The sequence below is a fragment of the Hemibagrus wyckioides genome, linkage group LG11 (genome assembly GCF_019097595.1).
Source record: "Hemibagrus wyckioides isolate EC202008001 linkage group LG11, SWU_Hwy_1.0, whole genome shotgun sequence".
In the NCBI taxonomy this organism is placed as follows: Eukaryota; Metazoa; Chordata; class Actinopteri; order Siluriformes; family Bagridae; genus Hemibagrus; species Hemibagrus wyckioides.
Window position 1 is genome coordinate 18,136,036 of NC_080720.1, and position 12,027 is coordinate 18,148,062.

A 12,027-nucleotide genomic window follows, 5' to 3' on the forward strand; every position below is an offset into this window, starting at 1 on the left:
TGAAGAGTGTAGGAAATCTTTTAAAGCACAAAGTGAACCTTAAGGAGCAGCATTTTCATTTTTACAGTTAAGCTTTAGAGGTAAACTGCATTAAAACTATACACTACAGCTACAGGAACATACAGTGTGGTACCTTTGTTCTATGGACTTTTGATCTGCCTCTTACACAGATTTTATTTAAAACTAACCAAAAAACATATGAGCTCAGGGTTATTCCTATTAAAAGGTCCTCAAAAGGATAGTAAAGTGTGTTTGTGTGTGTGTGGGGGGGTGAAAGCTGTGAAAGTTTTTCTTTCTTTGTTTGAAAGTTTCTTGGGCACGCTGACACAGCTAAAACTCAGAGTTTCTTAAAAAATGTATTGAAGTGTCTTGAGCCCAAAGGGAAAGGAAAGTCCACCTGAATTCACAAAGTGGACTGACAGTGAAATGATTTGGCAACAAGTTTCTGATGAATCACTGAATTATAAATCAGTCGCATCAGACACCTGAGACACCAGTGGCCTGTGAAAAATATATATCTGTGTAGTCCATTTACACCAGACATAAATACAGAAACCATATTCTGCAGTGGCTACAGAGTGTGAACTTCTCTCACAATGAACCTGATATTAACTTTTTTTCCCGTAATTTTTTATATATATAGACACAGCTGAGACACAACAACTGCAGTCCAAAATTAAACAAGTCCAAAATGTATTAAAAAAATCCAACAGACAGATATGAAGAAGATAAAGCAGTTTTACTATCCACTATCCCCTGGTGTGCAGGCACACTGGTCAGCCTCAGGGTCAGGAGTCAGGACGATGAGGGTGGAAGGAAAATAGTATAATTAATATCAGGAGGTTTATGAGGTTTTGTTTCATTCAGAGTTAAATGAGACAGAATATGTTTGTAACAGGTCTTAGTGACATGTGTTCTGAATAAGTGCGACACACTCATAGGTTTAACCAGAACTGAGGAGACAAGAGGCAGATATCAGACATTTACATTTCGGGGATTTAGCAGATGCCCTTATCCAGAGAGAATTACATATTGTCTTATTTTATACAACTGAGTAATTGAGGGTTGAGGGCCTTGTGGTGGATCTGGGATTGGAACTCACAACCTTCAGATTTAATTTAGCTTTCAGTGATTCATCTCAGTACACACACACACACACACACACTCACTGTCTCTCTCTCTCTGACAGCATTTCACACAGTAACATGGCTGTTGTGTTAGAAAAATACTGATATGTAATACAGCAATACTCTACTTTTTTTATTTTGTAATTATATGAGAAACAAATGAGAAATGTTTATGATGTGTTATAAAAAAAAGACACTTGAGACACGTGTGTATTGAACCAAAAAATAATTTATTAACTATTTACAAACTATGACAAACTGTACACTTATTACAGTCCGTGTACTTTTTGGTAGTTGAAGTTTCTTTTTATAAACATAAAAAGAAACTTCAAATACCAAAAAGTACATGGACCTATTACAGATATTAATATTTTATACACTATTTTAACATTTTATAATGCAACACTACATATGAATAACTTAATATTGAAATCTAAATCTTAAAAATGTAATATTTACATATTTACAACAATGCATGATTCTACAACAAAACAATTTCTATTTATTTATTAATATATATGAATATATATATATATATATATATAAAATATATTATATATAGATAAACAACATTAATATTATAAAAATCCTATACATTTAACACAAACTAAATGCAAATGCAAAATACAAAAGAAACTACAGATTCTCACCACCCCACATGTTTAAAATGCTGAAATCTCTCTCTGAAAAAAACACTAATGCTGAAATCTAGGGGTGAAATACTTACCATACATACTTACCACAGATACTTACCATACATCATGGATATGAGGTGATGAACATGAGGTGATGACTGAACTTTTGAACATACAGCTCTCCCATGTAAATAGAAACCCAGTGAACGGGGAATCGGACGATCCTCCTGATGAAACCCAGCTACCCATCCTGATCCACATGCTGCCGTCTACTCGGAGGGGCTTCTTGATCATCCTCTTCGTCCCTCCTCCTCCTTATGCCCTGGCGTGGGACAGGAACATACAGCTGACCAGCCACAATGTGGTGGGGGTTAATCTGGACATGAGGCTGGGGCAGAGGAACTGTGAAACGCTGTGGATTCCCTGTAGGTGATGGCCTCCTCAATGGGGATGGTTGCGTTCCTGGGGATGGACTCATCACAGAGGAAGGGTTTCTGCAAGGGGATGGTCTCCATACAGGAGAGAGGCCTCTCACAGGTGGAGATGGGCTCCCCACAGGTGGTGGGATCCATACAGGTGGTGGGTTCCATAGAGGAGAGAGGCTCCCCACAGGTGGTGGGATCCATAGAGGAGAGAGGCCTCTCATAGGTGGGGATGGGCTCCCCACAGGTGGTGGGATCCATACAGGAGGTGGGTTCCATAGAGGAGAGAGGCTCCCCACAGGTGGTGGGATCCATACAGGAGAGAGGCCTCTCATAGGTGGGGATGGGTTCCCCACAGGTGGTGGGATCCATAGAGGAGAGAGGCCTCTCATAGGTGTGGATGGGCTCCTCACAGGTGGTGGGATCCATAGAGGAGAGAGGCCTCTCATAGGTGTGGATGGGTTCCTCATAGGTGGTGGGATCCATAGAGGAGAGAGGCCTCTCATAGGTGGGGATGGGCTCCTCACAGGTGGTGGGATCCATAGAGGAGAGAGGCCTCTCATAGGTGGGGATGGGCTCCTCACAGGTGGTGGGACCAATAGAGGAGAGAGGCCTCTCATAGGTGGGGATGGGCTCCTCACAGGTGGTGGGATCCATAGAGGAGAGAGGCCTCTCATAGGTGGGGATGGGCTCCTCACAGGTGGTGGGATCCATAGAGGAGAGAGGCCTCTCATAGGTGGGGATGGGCTCCTCACAGGTGGTGGGGTCCATAGAGGAGAGAGGCCTCTCATAGGTGGGGATGGGCTCCTCACAGGTGGTGGGGTCCATACATGAGAGAGGCCTCTCATAGGAGGGGATGGGCTCCTCACAGGTGGTGGGGTCCACACAGAAAAGGGACCTCTCATAGGTGGGGCTGGGCTCCCCACAGGTGGTGGGATCCATACAGGAGATTGGCTTCTCATAGGCCAGTTGTCATTGTCCTCATCCTCCGGAAACACAAACGTCTCCCTCTGTGTCCCTGTGTCAAAGAAGATGAACAGACAATGCGGCACATTTAAAAACATCTCATAAAAAGAAGCAGAAACCCTTTTAAATAGCACTGTGTATGTTTTGTAAAGCAGGAAAACCTCCCTATCAAAACAAGATGTATTTACACAAGTTACATTACTGTAATCTTCCTATAACAGTGCAGAAAAACTCAGTATTTATATTCTGCATATATAGGAGTCACTTACGCTATCACGGCTTCACTGTTACTCACACTGGTCACTTCTCAATGCTCAAAAGTATCCCCCCACAACAGTGCAGATTAAACTACATTTCTATTACAGTGTGTTTCTTTATCAGTTCCTTACTCCAATGCTTCACATCCCCTTTGAGTCCATTTGTGTCTCGTCTCAAAAATTTGCCCTTGATCGTAAATGTATCTACCTCAACTGCTGCTGTGTATTTTTGCACAATATTTTTGCACAATACTTTTTTCTACATCATTTCACTTTATCTATTTTATTTCACTTACATTCCAGTACACGTTCTTTTATTTCCTCTCAGCACTAAGTGTCCTGTGTTCTTTTGTGTTGTCTTTATTGTATTTATTGTCTTTTTTGCACTGTCTTGTCTATGCTCTGTTTGCACCTAGCTGCACACTGTGCACTTTACGTGGCTAAGACAAACTTCTGTCCTAGCTCTGTGGTGTTGTTTGTTGTTTTGTATTGAACTTGTAGTTGTATGTTTATGTAGCACCAGGTCCTGGAGAAACGTTGTTTCATTTCACTATGTACTGCGCCAGCTGTATGTGGTTGAAATGACAATAAAAGCTTCTTGAATCTTGAATGACACTACTCCTAACTATTTTATTCAGCACAGCTATAAACAAATCCTTGCTGAACAGAAGTGAAACAAACAGCTTGATATTTTTGCCTAAGCTGCCCTCTGCATTAGCTCCATTTATTTCTAGCGATTGGTTTTGTTCAGCTAGCTGCCTTTCCTCACAGCCCCTTCCTCTCTCCGCTTTAACAACTCGACAAACACGGACAATGAAAAATCGTTCAAATAATAAAATAGATCATGTTATTGTAAACATTTTAACTTGTGTTATTCACTCTTAAAAAAAACTATGAACACTGAAAAACAATTACTTAGCTACATGCTAACTAGCCGTCTAGCTAATCTTTGCTAATACTCTTCGGCTTGTCTTAGTAAACTTTAATAAGCGTTAAATAAACATCCCGACTTTTATCAAAAGCTGATTTTAACATATCTGAAAACATTAACACTGTTTATTTCCTCCCTGCTCGTTTCACCGGAGTCTGCCGCTTTGTCCGCTAGCTTTAGCATACCGTAATGATCGTGTCCGTAAAGAGATTAGCCAAATATCGATTAGCCGAACAGATTTTTTCCAAATCATCTAACCAAATAAAACGATATTCCCGATTGCGGTTTTTTTGTAATACCGCGGTGTTTAAAAGACTTTATACTTAAGAGAAAAAGAGAAAAGTCAGTAACTGACCGGTCCAGGGGTTGTCCAGTCCGCTCCATCCGGGCTCGGGCTCCACATCCTGGTGCTGCTGAAGCGCGGTTCCTCCTCTGAAGTTCATCATCACTGTTGTAGAGTCGGTGTAGGAGTCAGGTCCAGTAACGGAGTTAGAAGAAATCCCAAACAGGCGTGTAGAAAAATCACAAAGCAAAGGATAAGCCAAGTCTTGCGATCTTCTCAACCTCAACACCTTACTGTTTAAAAGGAAACACAGTTTAAACACAAACATTACGTCAAGTGTTCTGCGTCACTGCGCAGTGATCCCCCCCCCCCTAAAAAAACATGGCCGTCTATCTCTGAATATCTGAGCTTTATTTCTCATTCAATATTATTCTATATAAAATCAGCAAATACTTTTTCACAGCACTGTGTATATATATATATATATATATATATATATATATATATATATATATATATATATATATATATATATATATATTTACAGTGTAAAAAGAAAAGGTTTTTTTTCACTTAAATGGTTCAGATCATCAGTTTTATTATACAAAGATAATTATGCGAGTAAATACAAAATGCAGTTTTTAATTATGATATCATTTATTAAGGGTAAAAAACTGTCCAAACCTGCCTGGCCCTATGTGAAAAAGTAATTGCCCCCAAAACCTAATAACCTGTTTGTGGCCCCTTTGGCAGGAACAACTGCAATCAAGCATAAGCAATAACTGGCAATGAGTCTTTCACATCACTCTGGAGGAAATTTGCTTCACTCTTCTTTGCAGAATTGTTTTAAATTGTTTTAATTCAGCCACATTGGAGGGTTTCTAGCATGAACGGCCTGTTTAAAGTGATGCCACAGTATCTCAATAGGATTTAAGTCTGGACTTGAACTTTTTTTTTTTTTTTTATCCATTCAGAGGTGGACTTGCTGGTGTGTTTCAGATCACTGTCATTTTTCTAGCAGCATTCACTAGTGGATTTGCTGGTTGCTTTTATGCAAAATGACTCACTACGAATGAAGAGAATGAAGCAACTTAAAGCTATGCTGAACTCAGACCCAGCTGTCAGAGGGGAGGGAAGGAAAGGACCAATCAGACCCTACTGTATGTCTACATGCTAGGAAATCTTTTAATGCAGGATTAATTAGGCTTAATCTGGATCCAGAACAATGGCCCAAGCATTCTGGTGCAAAGTGGAAATGATGGCAAAACACTAGTTTTGTACAAAATTTAAGTTTGCTGCATAATGCAATAATTGGTCCTTTTGTTTTGTTTTTGTATTTTTTTCCCCTTTTTGTCAAAATGGAGTTAATTGTGGGACTTTTGTTTAAAAAAAAAAACCCAAAACAAAATTCTTTATTCCAGATATATTTACTAAATGTCTCGCCCTCTGAATCCAACACTGTTTATACAGTCACAATTTCCTACATTCACAGGCAGCGAAAATGTTTTGCATCTTCTATATTACAATAAAATACACATTCTTGATGCATGGCTTTGTGTATTTAATTGATACACTTATAAAGATTCAGAGTACATTTGTCTTTGTGGGGTTTCCCCCCTTAATAATGTTGATGCACTTATCCACAGTGACGGTTAATGAGGTTGTGCTTACTTAAATCAGCTCTCGGTTTCTTCTGCCTCATTTCCCTCCATCTCTTTACTCTTTCTCTTGGCAGCATTCTTCTTTCTCTTCTCCTTCAGCTCCTGGTTGTTCATTGCTAGTTCTTCACTCTTTTGCTGCATGTGGCTGGACTATAGGAGTAAAGTTGTTCAATACATACAGTTTTGACTTTTCCATTAACTATATGAAAATGTGGCATTCTTCTAGAAGAAATACTTCATGTCCAGAGAGATACAAACACCACAGTTGGGTTTGATCAGTCTCTTCAGGTCTTTATGATGGCAAAAATTAACACAAAATTAAGCAAAATCCACAATATTCAATGGAGCTTGAAATTGTTCTGAATAAGAACCTCAATACACATTCAGCAAAAGCCCTGTTATATTCATTTAATGATGAGTAGAGCCATCATAAAAAAATGTGTACTGTATGTCTACATTGGTAGTAGTCTAAAAGAAGCATCACATCATGAATGAACACTAAACACAGTCCTGTAAAAAGAGTAATATTTTCTCTCATGTTTGCCTAATTCAAAAATGAATATAAAGTTTTAGGTTCTAAATATGCATTTATATTTTTAATCATTTCTTATCAAAGTCATCTTTAGACTTTCATTATAAGTGAAAAACAGGCTTTTTTGTTCTTTTCTTAATGAAGAAAAAAAAAGTCAGTTTGTACTGATATTTCTAGATTTAGTAATTAGATATTAGGTGATTACTGAGGCCAATTAAATTCTAATTCAAATTATAACTGATTATTTGTTGTGTGCCTCAGAGACTCGTACCAGTGCTGTGCTCCTCCTTGCTAGAAGTTTCACATCATCCACAGTGATTGTTTGTCTTTTGGCATGTCTGGAAGGAGAATGAGAAACGAGGAGTATGTGAAAACATGCCGTCAAATCTTTTGACAATAAGCCATGTTTTCCCAATCCTGGATTTAACAGTAGCCCATGACTAGAGTGTTTACACTCATGAAGCAATTGCATTCTGACGGGTTGAGTCACTGCAATGTAAAGCACATAGCTACTTCACGATCAGGATTGGGAAACAATACAGTATGATACAGAAAATAGGTCAAATTTACCTCGCAAAGGCCTCCAGATCTTTTGCAAATATCTCTACAATGTGGAAAGACACACGGATACATGGTGAAACAAAACTCAACACTAATGAAGAAATAATCATCGGCGTGTTAAACTCACCACACTGTCTGAAAGTGGTTTCAGCTATTGCAGCCACCGCTTGCTTGCTTATCTGCTTCTCACACTCCGCCACTGTGCTCTGGCAAATTTTACTGACCGTGTAGTGGACCGCTGCTTTCAGCCTCTGAGACAAAGGTTATTGCCAACAAGTTTTTGATACGTAGGGGTATTTCCACATTAGTCTAGTTTATCTGTAATAACATTTGTTATTGTTAATACACCAACAATACAATTCAGCAACATAATTACAAGGAACAATGCACACCAACTGTTTGGGATAACAATCACTGACATACGGTACAGTAAACCTTTTTTTTTGTTCATGTTTATTATTTATCTCTGAGGAACATCCCTGTATTTCTAAAGGACATCATTATTGTTAACTTGTCCTGTAAAAAGTCCTATAAATGCTTTTCATTGAACACTATGTCTAATTGGGAGGGACAGTGGTTTAGTGGTTAACACATTTGCCCCACCCTGTGTGTGTGTGTGTAGAATCTGCATGTTCTCCCCAGGGTGTTCTCCCCAGGGTTTTCTCCCCAGTCCAAAGACATGCATCTAGGCTGATTGTCATCCTAATTGTGCATAATGTGCAAATGTGTGGGTGTGATTGTGCCCTGTCATGGGTTGGCACCCCGTCCAGGGTGTCCCCTGCATCCCCAGAGATAAACTCAGTGACCCTGTGTAAGATAAGCAGTACAGAAAATGGACAAACTATGTCCAATAAGCTAATAAATAATAATAGCTTCATGAGCACTGTGCACTCCAACTACATTTTTAAAAATGTACCTACTGGTAGATAACTAACACCGTTCTGTGATGAAGCTCTCTGTTTGCTGGTCAGTTTAAAACAGTGAGTCCAATGCAAAGGGTTCTGTCAATATGTTCTAGATCCCTCTGAAATATTTTATTCAATCCCTAATTTAATTTGTGTCTTAAGGTTTTCATTTAACTCTCGGTCACTGATGGACAGGAGATGTAGGTAGTGAGGTTCCTCTGCTAGGTTGCTGGATTTCTCTCTGTAATACACCAAATAACTCTAACTGGGAATCTGGATTTTAAAACCTTAGTGGAATAAGTAAAGAGGAGCATTATGATTTCTACCTAAGCAGTTACTAAAGCAGAGCTTCTCAAACTTTTCTCCAGACAAAGGCCTCCAGACCTTTAGTAAAAATGTATTCCATGAACATAATTGAAATATTAGGCTCATTATATAAGTATGCATTTTTTTGATACTATTATTAGAGTGTGTTTTATGGCAGACCTTTGAACCAACAGAAAACTGCCATTATTGTCCAAGTTAAGAACTACAACTACAGAATTACAAAACCCAAAGTAAATATTATACACTATATTGCCAAAAGTTTTGGGACACCCCTCCAAATCATTGAATTCAGGTGTTGGTCTTGGCCCCTTAGTTCCAGTGAAAGGAACTCTTAATGCTTCAGCATACCAAGACATTATGGACAATTTCATGCTCCCAACATTGTGGGAACAGTTTGGGGATGACCCCTTCCTGTTCCAACATGACTGTACACCAGGGCACAAAGCAAGGTCCATAAAGACATGGATGGGAGAGTTTGGTGTGGAGGAACTTGACTGGCCTGCACAGAGTCCTGACCTCAACCAGAAAGAACACCTTTGTGATGAATTAGAGCGGAGACTGCGAGCCTTCTCCTCCAACATCAGTGCCGGACCTCACAAATGCATTTCTAGAGAAATGACCAAAACTTCCCATAAACACACTCCTAAACCTTGTGGAAAGCCTTCCCAGAAGAGTTGAAGCTGTTATAGGTGATATTAAAGGTTGAGATCAGAACTCTGTGAAGTTCCTATATTTTTGTGTTCTATACTTTTGCTAATATAGTGTAACGGACATGGACAGTTGTTATTATTCCACAAAAGTAAATCCGAAAACAAATCAACGTCGTCAGGCTTATCTTCACAGACCTCACATTCAGAGCCACTGGACTATTACAGTAGTGTCCAGTAACACATCTACACACGGCTAACATTTATTAGCGATCATTTTCCAGGACTTGTCGTTTCACAGGGACAGTAAAAACGTTATTTTCTATGGTTTTTAAAGCGCTTGGTCAAAAAACAAAACGTTTAAGAAATAATAAATGTTATTTCCACAAGGAGGCGTGTGTTGATGAACACAGCTGGTGTGCATGGGTGAGAATATCAGAGCTTCCTACCTGTGTGTGCGCCTCTTTCTCATCCATAGTGAATTCACTACACGTATTCAACGAATCACTTTATATTAAATAAAGACAAAAACTAAAGCTACAAAAGAAAACTGACCCCAATTCGATGTACTTTTTTAACTGGTTAAAAAATTGCGCGAAAACATTTCTTCCTGTAAAGCGGGTTGTACTGTGTGATATATAAACAGCGCCCTCTCCCGGTTCGGAGAAAACCTCGTGGTGACCATCAGTGACTTGATTACAAAAGTTTACATCTCTCTCTTATTTATTTTAAATAGAAAAAAAGGGAATGCAACTGTTTTTTTTTTTTTTTTTAAATAATAATAATCTGAAGCAAAATAAGATCAATAGATAAGTTACTCTCTCATTTGCTCATTTAGTCAAGTCAAGAGTCAAGAAGCTTTTATTGTCATTTTAACCACATATAGCTGACGCAGTATATAGTGAAATGAGACAAGGTTTCTCCAGGACCCTGGTGCTACACATACAACATAACAACATATAGCTACAAAACAAAAACAACAGAGCTAAGGACAGAAAGTTTAAGTGCAGATCGTGCGCAAACAGTGCAAGATGGAAGACGCAACACAATACTGTACAGGACACATAGCACAGAAAAATGTGCAAACAAAATAAAATGTGCAAACTAGAGAAACTGTAAACTAGGGGTATCTTATAACATACACTACCGCTCAAAAGTTTGGGATCACTCAAAAATTGTATTGTTTTCCAAGGAAACACACATGAAAGTAGTATAAATAGAAAATATAGCAAAAGAACAGGACATGCTGACATGTAGAGTTAGAAACATGGGCGTTGCTAGGCTAGAACATTTCTACTCAGCCCCCCTTCTGCGATTCTCCATAAACTGTACACAAATTGGGGATCTCCTCAGTCCCCTTTAAATTTCAGATTTTGTTTATTTATTAATAAGAATTTAATTAATAGATTAATAGTAATAGTATTAATTATGTATCATGTGAATTAATTTGTAATTATTAATTTACACACTGTGCATATCTATCTATCTATCTATCTATCTATCTATCTATCTATCTATCTATCTATCTATCTATCTATCTTATAATAATTAAGACAGAGATAGATAGATTTTAGTACTAGTTTGGGGTCACAGGGTCACATGACCTAGAAGCTATTGAAGAAATAGTGTTTTTTTAAAAAAAAAAATAAATAAATAAAAATAAAAGAAGATACAAAGAGGTGTATCTTGTGGGGGTTTCCAATAAGATTATTTTGGTACTAGTTTGGGGTCACAGGGTCACATGACCTAGCAGCTGTTGAAGGAATAGGGCCTAATCTTTTTAGTAAAAAATAAATTAATAATAAAAAATGTATTCATATGATACATAATTAATACTATCTATTAATTAAATTCTTATTTATAAATAAACAAAATCTGATTGCAATGAGGCATGCCATATGTATATTTAAGAAGAAATTAGAATAACTGGGGCACATAGCCAGGTAAGTACCACATTTCAGTCGTACAGAAATTTGTCGACAGTCCATGAAATACCGCTTCTGAGTGTCTGTCTAATGTCCGAATATCAAACTAACTTGACCGCAGTAGCGAGGAACAGAGGACAAGTGTGTGTGTGTGTGTGTGTGTGATCAGGAAGACTTGTATTTGGCTTGTTCAGTACTCAAATGCTATACACATCTATGCAATACAGTGGAATACTGCAATAAGTTTACCATCCTACCCTCTTAATCATTTATTTATTTATTTATTTATTTTTACTATTATACTCTCATTGCCCCCTTAATGAAAATCCTAGAATCACCCCTGCTTACAGCCCTTGAGCGGGACAGCAATAAAAATGTCACTTTATTATTCACCTCTTGCTTGAACTAAAGGAACCGAAAAAAAACTGTACATTCAGAAAAAGTACCTTTTTAAAATGATTGCTTTCATTATGTATCTTTCACCTAGTAACATGAAGAGTGTAGGAAATCTTTTAAAGCACAAAGTGAACCTTAAGGAGCAGCATTTTCATTTTTACAGTTAAGCTTTAGAGGTAAACTGCATTAAAACTATACACTACAGCTACAGGAACATACAGTGTGGTACCTTTGTTCTATGGACTTTTGATCTCTTACACAGATTTTATTTAAAACTAACCAAAAAACATATGAGCTCAGGGTTATTCCTATTAAAAGGTCCTCAAAAGGATAGTAAAGTGTGTTTGTGTGTGTGTGGGGGGGTGAAAGCTGTGAAAGTTTTTCTTTCTTTGTTTGAAAGTTTCTTGGGCACGCTGACACAGCTAAAACTCAGAGTTTCTTAAAAAATGTAT

General features: G+C 38.1%; 2 protein-coding genes across 4 annotated transcripts; both read right to left on the reverse strand.

Moving 5' to 3' along the window:
* Window positions 1–1,685: 1,685 nt before the first annotated feature.
* Window positions 1,686–4,786, reverse strand: LOC131361089 (cell surface glycoprotein 1-like). Its single transcript, XM_058401984.1, has 2 exons — window positions 4,694–4,786; window positions 1,686–3,202 (listed from the first exon to the last, which is right to left on the reverse strand). The coding sequence occupies exon 2, from the start codon at window positions 3,124–3,126 to the stop codon at window positions 2,134–2,136; it is 993 nt and encodes a 330-aa protein (XP_058257967.1). The 5' UTR covers window positions 3,127–3,202; window positions 4,694–4,786; the 3' UTR covers window positions 1,686–2,133.
* Window positions 4,694–9,884, reverse strand: LOC131361090 (centromere protein S-like). Of its 3 annotated transcripts, none has more exons than XM_058401988.1 (6): window positions 9,704–9,884; window positions 7,503–7,626; window positions 7,385–7,418; window positions 7,086–7,152; window positions 6,293–6,432; window positions 4,694–4,786 (listed from the first exon to the last, which is right to left on the reverse strand). In XM_058401988.1, the coding sequence occupies exons 1-5, from the start codon at window positions 9,728–9,730 to the stop codon at window positions 6,298–6,300; spliced, it is 387 nt and encodes a 128-aa protein (XP_058257971.1). In that variant the 5' UTR covers window positions 9,731–9,884; the 3' UTR covers window positions 4,694–4,786; window positions 6,293–6,297. The 3 variants fall into 3 exon arrangements, with proteins under 3 accessions (XP_058257971.1, XP_058257970.1, XP_058257968.1); XM_058401987.1 differs by having other exon boundaries at window positions 4,775–4,914; XM_058401985.1 differs by lacking the exon at window positions 4,694–4,786 and having other exon boundaries at window positions 6,010–6,432.
* Between the last annotated feature and the right edge of the window lie 2,143 nt (window positions 9,885–12,027).

What these genes read in the sequence shown, in the direction of transcription:
- LOC131361089 (XM_058401984.1), bottom strand. Translation starts at nt 3,126, where the DNA reads ATGGATCCCACCACCTGTGGGGAGCCCAGCCCCACCTATGAGAGGTCC.
- LOC131361090 (XM_058401988.1), bottom strand. Translation starts at nt 9,730, where the DNA reads ATGGATGAGAAAGAGGCGCACACACAG. An exon ending in GATCTGGAGGCCTTTGCGAG is followed by an intron (nt 7,153 to 7,384) that starts GTAAATTTGACC and finishes TTCTCCTTCCAG; the next exon opens with ACATGCCAAAAGACAAACAA. An exon ending in CAAGGAGGAGCACAGCACTG is followed by an intron (nt 6,433 to 7,085) that starts GTACGAGTCTCT and finishes TTACTCCTATAG; the next exon opens with TCCAGCCACATGCAGCAAAA.